At 47.5% G+C, this 13,344-nt stretch overlaps 4 protein-coding genes across 4 annotated transcripts in view; 2 read left to right on the top strand and 2 right to left on the bottom strand.

Moving 5' to 3' along the window:
• Positions 1-2,362: 2,362 nt before the first annotated feature.
• Pmar_PMAR026395 (hypothetical protein) lies at positions 2,363-2,889 on the bottom strand (the record flags this gene model as incomplete). Its single annotated transcript, XM_002772981.1, has 1 exon — positions 2,363-2,889. A coding segment is annotated over one exon (527 nt), but the record flags the coding sequence as incomplete, so codon positions are not given.
• A 2,967-nt stretch (positions 2,890-5,856) lies between these two features.
• On the bottom strand, positions 5,857-7,205 carry Pmar_PMAR026394 (hypothetical protein; the record flags this gene model as incomplete). The annotated part of the gene is made up of 2 exons (XM_002772980.1): positions 5,857-5,946; positions 6,000-7,205. 2 exons carry the CDS (start codon positions 7,203-7,205, stop codon positions 5,857-5,859), a joined length of 1,296 nt encoding a protein of 431 aa, XP_002773026.1.
• A 1,124-nt stretch (positions 7,206-8,329) lies between these two features.
• On the top strand, positions 8,330-10,095 carry Pmar_PMAR026393 (hypothetical protein; the record flags this gene model as incomplete). Its single annotated transcript, XM_002772979.1, has 1 exon — positions 8,330-10,095. The coding sequence occupies one exon, from the start codon at positions 8,330-8,332 to the stop codon at positions 9,926-9,928; it is 1,599 nt and encodes a 532-aa protein (XP_002773025.1). The 3' UTR covers positions 9,929-10,095.
• A 2,020-nt stretch (positions 10,096-12,115) lies between these two features.
• Positions 12,116-13,344, top strand: part of Pmar_PMAR026392 (thiolproteinase SmTP1, putative) — a gene marked incomplete at both ends in the record, with an annotated part of 1,623 nt that continues 394 nt past the window's right edge. Inside the window, 7 exons of the mRNA XM_002772978.1 lie at positions 12,116-12,216; positions 12,265-12,359; positions 12,406-12,511; positions 12,574-12,695; positions 12,740-12,833; positions 13,061-13,199; positions 13,250-13,344. Of these exons, the coding sequence (XP_002773024.1) occupies positions 12,116-12,216; positions 12,265-12,359; positions 12,406-12,511; positions 12,574-12,695; positions 12,740-12,833; positions 13,061-13,199; positions 13,250-13,344 (752 nt within the window). The remainder of the gene's footprint in view (positions 12,217-12,264; positions 12,360-12,405; positions 12,512-12,573; positions 12,696-12,739; positions 12,834-13,060; positions 13,200-13,249) is intronic.

The raw sequence follows: 13,344 nt of genomic DNA, 5'->3' as shown, positions 1-13,344 counted from the left end.
AGCGAGAGTCATCCACCAGAGTCTCTGGCTAAGAGCATTGAAATGACTCTCTGGGCAGACGAGAGAATTCCGTGACCTCGCTGCTACTGACGCGGAGCGAAGCATCTACCGTTGCAAGTTTCGGTGAAATTTTGACAGAAATTTGAGGTCGAGACTTTCGGATCTCACGAGTACTGTAGCAAGTTGCTACAGTATCATCTATAGTTCTACGTTGCTACTAGCAACGTATCATGCTTTCGTCCCACTACCCACTACTACCAACTAACTAAATGAATGTATGCTATTGGACAACAGACATTCAACAATAGTATGGTAGAATGTTCAGGGTGAACCAGCGAGCGAGTAAATTCGACGCGTTGTCGCGTCTCTCATTGCCAAGGGAGCCAGTCGCTACGCTCCTGAAATGCTTTGAAGTGTGAGCGCCACTCCGGCCACAATCCGAGCAAATTTGAGTCACGAGTACCAAAGCAAAGGAAGTACCATAGCAATTTGCTATTAGCAAACAATCACGAGTATTAATAATAGCTCTAGAATTCGTGCATATTACTGTATTATGCACTAATTGACAATCAATAATTGCAGAACTGAACCAGTCCGAAACTCACCATTGGTGGGTCACCAACCGACCATTCATAAAGAGAGGAATTTTCAGGAGGGGTCTACTGGCATTGATCTCTGATAGGGGCAACCTATTTTTATAACCCAAGCGAAATCGAAGAAGGGGAGCATATCACCCGCAATCCCGCATCTTATGCAGCTTCGAATAGCCAACGAAGCAAGCCGGTCAGGCGTAGCCGGACAAGCTCAGGGGGCTCCCCACTGGGGAGTCCCCAGTCCCTCCTGGATGTATTATCGACCGAAGCGCGAAAACTTTTCGCCGAAAAGTGGCCGGTGATGCGCAAAAGTGGCGAGCGAAGTGGAGAAAGGGCACGTGAGAAGTAGAAGGGCTCTTGTGTGGGACACGGGGTGGCCGTCAAGGAGGGGGCGGGTAGAGCATGACATAGGGGGCATATTTGATCACCCGTTGGGTTGTTCGACACCACAGATCCTGTTGACATTGACTTATAACACTAGCCAGAGCGTTACTATTTGGAGGAATAGGATGAATACAACAACAGTACAACCTCCTACTAGCCATAGCTAGGAGGGACAGATTGGGCAGACGGATTCCACAGCACACAACTATTGGACGGTAGAGTGATCACGCCCCCCAGGCCAGATATGTGGCAAGGAATCAGAAAGCATCAATCCCTTGACTTCTTAGCCAGCTACAGACAGCTTTTGGAATATGACGGTGAGCCGTACTGGTAAAGCCAAGCCCAAATAGATCCACCGGTCCAACAGTAAAAGTCGCACATACCTTATCGCGACGACCACGGGGAGGATGCCAAGATCCATTGCGGTGGCGGTCAAGGCCAATAACTTCTAGCTCTTCCGGGGATGTACGCTCCACCAGGCTTACAGACAAGTCGTGAGAGGGCTCACCAGCTTCATCAGTGGTTGTTTCGCGAATGACGAATACCCAATGACCCGGTTTTATGCTGAGAAAGGGGATAGTATCCCCGGGATACCACCAGGCATAGAAGGCCGAGCAATTTGGGTCAATAACGCTTGATGTGGGAGAATCGAATGTGTGAAGTCACTGATAAAGTCGTCGGTCTTATACGGCAAAAGTTGGCCAACAGAAACATATCCAGATTTTCCACGTAGCTGGTACAAATACTGATTAGTGGGATGGACTTGTGCCACTTCATAAGGCCCCTGGATAACACGTTTACCATTGATCTTGCGCACAAGCCGGACGTCATCTCCTTCATCAAAGGAATAGCGAGGAGCAACTGCCAGCATATCATGAATCTCGGCTGTGGTAGCACGTTCATCTCGAAGTTGGTGGTACAAACTATACCGATCCTTGATTATATCATTCACCCGGTCAAAAGGGAGTGCTTCATCTAAATCTGACCCAACCGCCAAGTTGTGTGGGGACAACCGAGTTCCCATCAGTGATGATTGGTTGTGCACAAAGCTACTAACCATTACCGAAATATACCAAGGGAGGGCAGTATTGCTCGTAGCATTTGTTTGAAGACCACACTTCAAGTCACGCACTACGCCTTCCACTAGGCCTTGGGTTTGTGGCCTACGAGCAATACCAATAGAGAGATGGAAGTTCCATGTTCTTGCGAATATCGATAGCTCTTCACTAACATGGGCTCCTGCTCCATCAAGTTGAACATAACTTGGTACTCCATATACTTGGAACCAGATCAACAAGCTAGTGATAACGACAAGCGCTGACGTGTTAGGTACAAGTAGTGACAATACAGCCCTTGATCCTCCATCAACCATCACAAGAACATACATATTATTGCCCGGGCAAGCAGGTTGGTTAGCACGGACAAAACTGTCCATAGGTCCCATAAAATCCAATTGCAAAGCGCTAAACCTAGTCATGCCTCGGCGGAATACAAGGGGTTGAGGGTTGAAGGGTTCATACCACTTCCCCAATTGACAGTTAGGGCAATGCTTGATCCAGCGGTTCATATCCTTCGAAATTGTCGGCCACCAATATCCATCCGCCTTTGCGGCAGAGATCGCTCTTGGAGACCCTCGATGCCCACCAAGTAAGGGGTTGCTATGGTATCGATAAAGAGCCCAGGCACGACTCCTTGGGGAGGGCAAATACACCAACCAAGGCCCATCAGTTTGTTTGTCCTTGTACTCGAGCAACTCATTCAGGATCCTAAATCGTGGGCCAAGGACCGCGCCCCCCAGTCGTAGCCGGGTTGCAGTAGGATAGACATCAGGCTCAGCAAAGCTCGCCATAATCTCCGAGACAGGTACATCAAATAGCTTCAAATTACTCGTATAATCCTTGTCACCCAATGCCTGTCTACAATGCAGTGCAGCATTGAATGCACCAATAAGTCAGCTTCTGACATATCGGCAACACCAGTCAAGTCATCATACTTGATAATATCGACATGGGCTACCGCAACAGGGAGCGAGTCACCAATCTGCAATAATCCTAGGTCAGTATTGCTTAAATCAACGGCGGGATCGGGTACAACTACCATCCTCCCGGGGTCAACATGACTAAAAGGAGGTGTTATCAATGCACAATCAGTGTCACGGGAAAAAACTACACAAGAAGGGAAAGTATCCAAGCTTTTCACTTTCTTGTTCACGCTGGTAGTAATTTCGGACAAGTCTGGTAAGACATCCAGAGAACTCCCCAGACGTGACAGTTTGTCCGCTTCATCATTAAGGTAGCCAGCTATATTGCAAACCTTGATGGATACGCCAAGCTCTTCCTTGCATTGAGTCAGTAGGTCAGAAATATCATCTTGCAAGCGGTGCACAGCTTGTATGTCATATTTGCGAGGTTTTTGCGCGCTACCCCATGCAGCTGCAGTAGTGTTATCACAGTAAACAACTATACCTCTAATATGATGGCTAGAGGGCGGGAAAGCTTTAGCCCAGCACACCAAATGGCGAATTGTACGGTGCAACCAATAGAATTCCTTTCTATTCACATGCCACCGTCGCTGTTTCTCATCAAACAAACGAGCATGTTTTTCTAATGACATTTTCTAATTCCAATTCTAAGTTCTAGAATTGCGAAGTGTCCACAGTGAACAAACAATATGCTGATGAACGCTGTATCATGATTTTTAACCGGGATTTCGCTCAACCGGCCATCTCATCGTAAAACTGTCAATCAAAAAAGGATTCCGGTACTCAATTCATGATCGTCGTTGTCCAAACCGTTTATCCCAGACGGGTTCTAAACTGAAGCACAGCATTCTACTGATGAGAAGGACTAGAGAAGCCCTGACTAGATGTATTTTTGCAAAATCCATGTTGCCAAAATTCCTACGTCTTGGGTTTTGTGAACAATAACAAGTCATTGCAAAAGTGACTTCGGATGTCCTACATTGCAACAATTGCATAAACATAAATTGCAAAAGCACAGCGGTGTTCCAAAAACCACTTTACCCGGAATGGTGCTGTGAGCACAGTTTCGAAAATCCTCTTCAGCTCTGCCAAAGAGCGATCGGAGAGACACTAACTGCGAGCTAGTGAGTCGGAACTGTTTGTCCCAAGAGCATTTCCATTTGCCAGCCCAGGAACGCAGATAATCAGCTATAAGACGAGCCTCAGCGTGACAATACGCCGGGTCATATATCTCCCCCGCGAGGGAGAATATTGACCTTTTCGAAATAAATGGACCAACATCCACACTGGACGGTAGACCGTTGGTAGACCATTACATGATAATTCAAGTTCCCTTGTGCCCAACAAAGACAAGGTTACACCTAAGTGGTCAACTGACGCACCCGGAACCAAGTGGGTTTGCTTCTCCTTTGGAAACTCGGCCCCTATCTCAGGAGCAATTCTTGAGATGATCTCAACGAATCGACGGGCTAAGTCACTTGGCCCGATGATCAAGAGATCATCATAATAAGGCAGGATAGTCAAACCAGATATGACATCTGCGAATCCAAAAACTTCATTCACCTCAACAGGTCTCCCCAACATACCTGTGAGTACCGCATTGCACAACGCACAAACTTGTGCGCTAAGGATTGCTGGACCCACACGGATCCCAAAAATAATCCTATCTGATACGAATACCCTACCAAGGGTACGAACCTTCACATATTTGTTGTGTGCAATCCTTATTTTATAAAATGCTTTTCGCAAATCTAATATATAGACACTAGATGATTTAGAGTCCCATCTTGCACGGACTAGTCTCAGGATTTGGTCAATCGACCATCCATGATATGATGCACACGCTAGCTCACCATTGAGTTTGCGTGCATCGCTACACGCTCGTACGCGCGTCGATTTTGTCTCCTTCTGGGATGAAGGAAACGTGATAATATCAGTTTGAGAGATTAAAGAATGGCACTTGTCATTATTGTCTACCGGGACCCACCAATGACTGTCCACGAAGTTTTTAATCTCTAAACAATAGTCAGTGCGCGCACGCTCTGAAAGAGCTTTGTACAATCCAATGCTATAGTCGAAGGGCTTCGACTTGTTACCCCCGCTTTTCATCGCATCGGCCGCGTCACTGACTTTTGTACCCTTCGGCAGCACTTCAACCTCTAGGGTCACAGTCTGAATGCTGGTGTCCTTGACCTCCCATGGCTCCAGTCGACGGAGCCTATAGCGGTAGCTTGGCGCTCCGGGGCAAGCTTTCCATTTGTCAATATTTGACGTTAGGTAAAAGAGTGCCGACTTCACTTGGGTATCAATATTTGCCAAGATTCCGCCTTCGTTGATTCCAGACACAGACGGGACACTAATCTGTATTCCAATCGAAGGGAAATCTGGATAGCCCAACAAAACATCAGCCTCAGGCAGAGACTTTGTCACGAAACACGATATCAAAGGGCTGTACCCACCATGGTTTAGGCGCAGAGATATCACTGAATCCATGGCAACAGTGCTGCCATCAGCTAATATGAGAGTTGAGGGGTGTTCCAGTTTCGTAACTTTAAGCTGGAGATGGTCTACCACGAGCTCCGTCACAAGGCTACATGCCGAGTAACTATCAATACCAACGCGCACTGGCAGTTGTTTGTCTAATTGATCAGGTGGAGAGACCACTGTTGTGATTTTCCAGACCTTGTCCACCCTTCCTACTGATTGCGCAACACACACAAAGTAAGCAGAGACTTGACTAGTCTTCGAAACCTTTACAGTATCAGCTTTATTATGGTCAGGCTTCTTGGAAGTCCATACTTCGGACAGTCTGCCAATTTATGATCCGTAGATCCACAGCCTAGACAGGAACCAGCCTGTCGTCGTTGCTGCAAAACTGAGCTGCTCACCTTGAGCTTTTCAGATAGAGTTGGTTTCAGTGGTCGTGTAGAACTCGCCGAATCTGCAGTAGATGCTGAGAGTGGTTTTGATGGGGAAGTAGAAGTACCACTAACCGGGCGTCGTTTATGCTCACCACCATGATCATCACGAGGTTTGTTAACGATAGAGCTTGGAATAGGCTTCTGCCCTTGCACGCTTCTCAAACGCTTGTCAGGACCATGATCTTCACGTGGTCGATGTCGCTTTTCACCGCGATGGGGTTTCTGGCCGGGGTCATCCCTAGTGAAGTCGAACCTCTCAATACCAAAGAGCTTGTCGAAATCACTGTAGCCATTAGCTCGGGCATATTCCTGAACTAATCTCGTACACTCAACATCGGTCGTTGCTCTTGTCTCAATGAGACGGGCCAGCTCAAGAGCACTGCTGTACTCGGGGGCTACCTTGCAGGATCGAACAATAAGAGCCAAATTTTTACGGCGGACCTTGAAGTCCAGCTTGACAGCACACTCCTGGTTGAGACCATCATCACCAATTGCTGCAATCTTAGCCGCCAACCGACGCTCCTCAGAAAAAGCTCTCGAGAGAGGGATCTTCCGGAACCTCAAGGATGCCCACTGACTCAGTAGCAAGACGATATTGTTGTCTCTGGGAGCTTCAGTCTCTTGATAGTCACGCCAACAAGATACCAATTTATCATATAAGGCCTTCAGTGCATTCGTCCATTTCACGAAGTACTCCTTCAACATATCATTATCACAGATACCTTTGCTAGCTTCTTTGGTGATTGCAGTCCAGAGCAATAAATCGGACTTGGGATCAAACTTCTCCACACCATTCGTTGAGGAGAAAAGAGCCTTCTTAAGATTGCTACGTAAGGCAGTGTCAACAACGGTTTCCGGGAGATAGGCGGCCAGGCCAACCAAGAGAGGGCCCCACTTTGGACCTGTAATACGGGCAGTAGCAGAGGCTAAATGCTGACAAAGGGCATCATAGTTGAACGCGTCGAAACCGTCTTCTTGACCGAAAGCTTTATCACGAGTAGCACTACGATGTCGGCTCAATTTGTATGCTGCATGAAATGCAGCAGGGTCTGGACCGACACGCTTCGCAGCGCAGGTAAACTCCAATCCTGACCATGCTAGAGCATTGGCCGATACACCAATTATAGCCAAGAGCTGCCGATAAGTACTCTGAGTTTGCAAGCGAGACCATTCAACTTCCAACTCCTCATAACCTCCTCCAGGTACGGCTGCCAGAGCCGCCTTAACCCTATCCAAAGGGTTCTTGTCATTAAAAGATATCTGAGGGCCGGATGATGCACCATGATCACCCGTTGGGTTGTTCGACACCACAGATCCTGTTGACATTGACTTATAACACTAGCCAGAGCGTTACTATTTGGAGGAATAGGATGAATACAACAACAGTACAACCTCCTACTAGCCATAGCTAGGAGGGACAGATTGGGCAGACGGATTCCACAGCACACAACTATTGGACGGTAGAGTGATCATATTCACGCACGAAGAGTGAGAGGGCTTGAAAGAAATTCAGAGCGAGAGCTGATTCAATCGAATATACAGCACACACGTGGAGGTGATTGCGTTAAAGTGGGATTGTATTATTGAGAATCGTAGAAGAAATCTGAGAACATGAATTCCGCACGCACAATGACCTTGTATCAATACTGGTGATAGGTATTCACATCATCAGGTGGCCCCAGAGTCAATCTACTGTTTCGGGGCCCTGGTGGGCCGCCGGAAATTGGCTACTGCCAGTGGCCAGAATCAGCTTAGCGATGCCACTGAGTCAAACAGACTGTTTGAAACAGCGCGGATGTCACTGCTGGCAGTAGAGCCAGCGCGTGAATACGCACGTGTACAACGAATTATCGATGTGTCTCTCGTTACTGCCCTTTTCCAGCTACGCAACGCCTCTCTTCCCTAATGTCGAGCTCACGTGTGGATCAAGGAGAGTTTTCCTCGCATAGATCAACGAGGATTGCCCTTTTCTCTGGTGTTCAACACTCCCGAATAACCTCAGCGAAGATCAACCCAAGCTTGGCGGCATGGTGCGCAGCATCAGTCGCACAACCTTCGAACATCTTGTGGTGGTCATTACTTCTAAAGAAATGCATGTGAATGTGACACTAAAAGTCTCAGACGCAATATGAAGAGCTGGCGTACTCGTGAGCATTGTGCTGGTCGACAAAACCATACTGAGGTCGATAGTCACAGCCGATGTCAAGATGCTCTCACGTAGTCGCAGTCGCACAACGACCAAAGCGGTTTGCGCACACTAATAAGATGTTCTGCGTCACGTGATGATTGTTCAGCTTCGGGATGCTATGAACGTGCTTACATAGAATGGAGAGTCAGCAGTTCATCAACGCATCGGACAACTCAGTTTTTTCAACTCTTTTCCCAATTTTATGGTCATCGCCTCTTTTCAATGTGCTCTATTGTCTTTCCTTGGGGCTTCAGCCTTCACAATGGAAAGCATACGGATGCAGACTAAGGTTACCCATTACTGTAATCTCGATTTGCTCGACGAGTACGGCAAGCCGGTGCAATGCCATATATCCAAGGCTATGGAGACCATGGGACTGGTACTGCCTGGCATGGACGATGGAAAGTCCCTAACCACCCTCCACGACGTTTTCATTGTCAAAGACGGCCAGGTAACGGTTCAAGCTTCGCCGAGTCATCCTTATCAGTACCTTCTGACAAGTGAGACTGACGCTCACTCCCAGACCCTCCAGCTTTTCAATAAGAAGTCTTTCCTCGTTCACCACGCAGGCAAGACACATGGTGCTCCGTCTGCTAATCGCAAGCTCGATGTCGGTCATACTCTTGAGAAGGATGGATGGGCTCATCACGGCCTCGTGGAGGTAGATGGTCAGAAGGTGAATAAGTGGGTTAGGAGTGGAGCCGAGGGTGTTGACTCCAAAACTCACGCAAATTTCACCGCTCTCGCCCAAACTGGTTTGGTGCCCAACTCTTGGACTCTCTACACCGACGAGGCCGATGAGAAGATGGTCAAACTGCTGGCCACGAATACGTTCGAGAACAACAAAGTGTACCAGGTGACCGAAGTGACCCACTGGGAGAAGCTAGACGAGGCAAAGACGGTAGATGATACGCTGAAGCAAGTTTACTCAACATACGACATTGCTGACCACTCCACGGCGCCTCCCACTGAGGATGAGGCGCCATTGTTGGAAGCACGCTTCATCAAGACTCATCTGATCAGCGAATCTGCCCGCATCTTCTTCAACGACGGTGAGCATCCTGATTGGAGGCCATCGACAAGGCTCCTCCGTGGCAAGCAAGCGACCCCTTCTATTGACTACTTCACCATAGTTGAAGGTACAGCCTCGCATAAGTACTTCTTGGAGCGATATCAGCGTCAACTCCTGGATCTGCCCAAGTTCGTATTCCCAAAGGGTTGCACTATCGGCAAGTCCACCAACGGTGTTCCATACTGTCTCAATGTTGGTATCTCGGCAAACACGACAGCACTATCTCTCGATTTCGGTATGTCCTTCGTTGACGTGCACAATAAGAACTATCAAGCAAGCCTCAAGATATCCATCACTATGAAGTGGCCACAAGCTGATGTTGTTTTGGGCTTTTCGTTCGAGGGTAGCGGATGCGCCGTTGTCTTCCAGAAGGGTGTATCTTTCGCAAGGCTATACATCCAAGTGTGCATCACTGCTAGTGGCTCCGGCAAGAATCTGCTGCAGCCCGACAACCGCACTTTCGCCGGCAAAGCCTCGGTTTCGGTCTCTTTCAATATTGATGTCCCAGTTGTTCCCACGTTGAAGGCGACTTTAACCGGTGAAGTTGATGTCCAAGGAGCTCCACACAGTGATATAAAGGCCCACGGCTCTCTGGGCCTCGACGTTAACCTCGTGGTAGTCGGTGCCGGTGTGTCTGTCGACATCTTCGGAAACACTGTGGAGAACCATGCTAATGTCTGGGATTTCCAGTCCCATGTGAACCTCCACGTTTGGGTGAACATTTTCGTCTACAAGCATACCTGGCCATGGACTTGGACTATTTGGAAAGCTGGGCCAGTCACTTTCTAATTGTAGTGGTACTGGGTCAGTGCTATTCGCTCATCGAGACAATTGTAAATAGTTTTCCCGCAAGGGCGATGTCTAATATTGCGAAATGCTTGATCATGGAGTTCTGGGAGCTAGATTTGCCATATTGTGCCCCTTTTCATTCCATGAACATGTGTCTTATATGTGCTATCAGGATCATGGTTCCTCTTTCGATGGAGTTATTCAACAATTTTTTCACGGGATTGTATATAAATAGTACCGTTGATCTACCTCACTAAGGCACAGTTTTCACTCACGTCAATCAAGCTCAATTATTGACCCTAGTGTCTTATCCTATCCGAAGTATCCTTTTTGATCTCGTAGCACAGACCATCAAACATTTTCAAATGAGCTACAGTGTGTGAAAGGGAGCACACTACTGAGCTGTCCTTATTGAGCCTCGAAGATTAGTAAAGATGGATTCCAATAGATTCTGAGGTTTATAGTTTCTTTTCCGGTCTCATGACCTATTTTAGTCTATTGTACATAATTTCCCGTTTATGTTCGCATTTTGAGCAAAAAGAGTGACAGTTCCTAGAGCTGTTCTCAGTGACTTCATAGCGACGAATCAACCAGCGATAGCCATTGACGGCTTGAGCATCATTCAGGTCTCAATGAAGTTTCCGTTGTTGGCTTTGTCAATAGTAAATGGCAATGGATAGTGCGCGGAGGGAGAATCCAATGAAGTGGGAAGATACAGCAGTAACGTGGCAGGTAGCCGCTGAGCCCAGAGTAGACTACTCACACACCCAGAAGCCGCAAGCATTTATGATCAATCGTGGAGGAAAATCATTGAGCTGCTTTGGGGCTGTGGCTATTGCGGTCCAAAGGAACTGTGAGATCAAGCGCTCCCTGAAAACGCGTACGAGTTTCGCCCGAGGGGTCCAGCAGTGAGCTACTCACTGTGAGTAGCAAAAGTTCATTAGAGAGGTTACACTAGCCCGTTCAGTGGCATCATGCCACTGGCATGGGTGAGTAACACTTACTTGGTGTGTAAGAGTGAAGATCCATTGATAACGGTGTTCAGTTGTATCATAGTATGATACAACTGATAATCATACAACTTGTATTTAATTCTCCATTGGATGAGCAGCTCAATGCCATTGGGACCCAATGATTGGGTGTCTATCATAAATCCTATCGGGCGACGAAGGGAGTAGTTATGAAATGGCCTCTAAAACTATGAGAATGATTGTGCTCTGTCAATATGAAAGAGTTATGGCAATGATAGATATGAACAGATAAATTATCTGAGGACCAGTCAAATCTGTTACAGATTGTCTGAGATAATCTGTAACAAATTTGACTGGTCCTAGATCGACAGAAAACCCGGTCGGAAGTGAGCGCGATTCGGGACCAGAAAACTTGTTTCGAGGGACCATTCACAGTGGGAATGTACTTGCCCAGATGGGATGAGACATTTCCACACTGTCTGAGTGAATATAATCTATTCACTCAATATGTCATATATTGAGACCCCATAAACGTTATAGGGGGCTCTCTGGTGCAGCCAAAACGCTATTTTGACGCAAATGTTTAGACGCGTCACATTGTGCAAGGGCATGAGTGTTGACATGGATTCCCCTGTATAGAACCATCACACTTCGTGTAGGTCACCCCAGGGGTACAAGAGGGCCTCTTGTTCTTCGCTGGGCCTGGTTACCAGGTGCTAGGACTTGAGGTGTGGGACTTCCTCTATTCGCATAATAACGCACAGTGATATATCAATTCTGAATTAGTTAGATTATTAGTTAAATATCAGAGACAACCTCACGCCGTGAGGCTCACGGTTAATTTTGGCGTGGATGATGGCTCGCCCCCGGAATCCGGGGTCCGGATGTTCATATTCCATTACATGGAAAGAGAATCACTTCGCTCTGCTAATTGAGCTTGCGCGCGAACGTAGTTTAGTGTTCACGTGAAGGCTTCACGGTGAAGCTTCAAGCCTTTCATCACTTGGACACTTTTTGAGTTCGAAGTCTACTACGACTCTCCACTGAGGAGGACCACCGTTCCTGCACCCGATTTCCCGGGATTCTCTCCTCCCCCCGGGAATTGCAAGCACGTTGAGAATCGCTGCCACCCTGGCGGGTAACAGTACCGCTCTTCTTCGTAGAAAGCGTAGCAACCCCGACACCCTCTACAGTATCAGCGGGCTTTGCTTCTCAAATGCGCACTATACTCTCGCTCGTTCTCCTTTCAATTCTACCTTCATTCGAGTGCTTGGACAAGGGAGCTACGGACTTGGCATTTATCGGTTTCCAGCATAAGTAAGTTGGTCATCAGGTCGTATTGTATAACGATGTTTTGATTTGCAGATTCGGTAGAAAATACGAGTCTAAGGAGGAAGAAGTCAAAAGAAATGCCATCTTTCAGGCCAACCTCCATCACATCGAGCAAACCAACGCTAAAAGTGAGTAACATCATATTCGCCGTAAGCCGAGTGCCGAGCTATGCAGATCTGTCTTACAAGCTGGGCGTCAATGAGTATGCGGATCTCACACACGAGGAGTTCGCCGCTCTGAAGCTCGGCACTTTGAAGATGAGTATGAGGAGGGATGATAAGTTTGTTGTTGAAGGTAGGAACAGCAGCTGTTGAACAGCTGGATTTCTCATGCCAACTCGAGCCTCCTCGTGTCAGCTGATACCACACAGCTCGCAACTTCGGTGGATTGGAGAAATAAGGGTGTATTAACACCGATTAAGAATCAAGGGTCCTGTGGAAGCTGCTGGGCTTTCTCATCGACCGGTAACTTTCTTGGACATAATTGCGTGGACCTTTGCACTTTTCAGGTGCTCTCGAGGCGCAGTATGCCATCGCTACGAGTAAGCTCTTGTCTTTCTCCGAGCAGCAGCTTGTTGATTGCAGCTCCAGCTATGGGAACCAGTAAGTGGCACTACAGACACGTGTTTCTCATCCAGTTTCGGAGGAATATATGCTTGCTTTCATCAGCTTAGTCTAAGAGTTTCATCACTGATAAAAGAGTTTGTATACGAATCCGGCTTACCAACAATTCCCAAGATTCCCTCGAGGTTTCCTTTTTGTCACCAACCCATTTGATGAAGCATACCCATATCATCCTGTGCAAAATTTCCACACCATTCACATCTCAGGGGATGCAGTGGAGGCTTGATGCATTATGCTTATGAATACATAAAATCATCTGGCATCGATCAAGAGTCAACCTACCCTTATGAAGCTTCGGACAACACGTGCCAAAAGTCCCTTGAGAAACTAGCCAACGGCCTCCCGGTGAGACTTGTATTGAACAGTACTATCATCATCCCCAACAGGTCGGCGAGGTTACTGGCTATCACATGCTAGAACAAACTGAGCAGGCTTTGATGACAAGGTTAGTGGCGGCTCCGGTCTCCGTTGCAATGTATGCTTCGGATCC

This window comes from Perkinsus marinus, assembly GCF_000006405.1.
Source record: "Perkinsus marinus ATCC 50983 genomic scaffold scf_1104296959768, whole genome shotgun sequence".
NCBI lineage: Eukaryota > Perkinsozoa > Perkinsida > Perkinsidae > Perkinsus > Perkinsus marinus.
The sequence above is the reverse complement of the archived record's forward strand: the minus strand, read 5'-3'. Positions and strand labels throughout refer to the sequence as shown.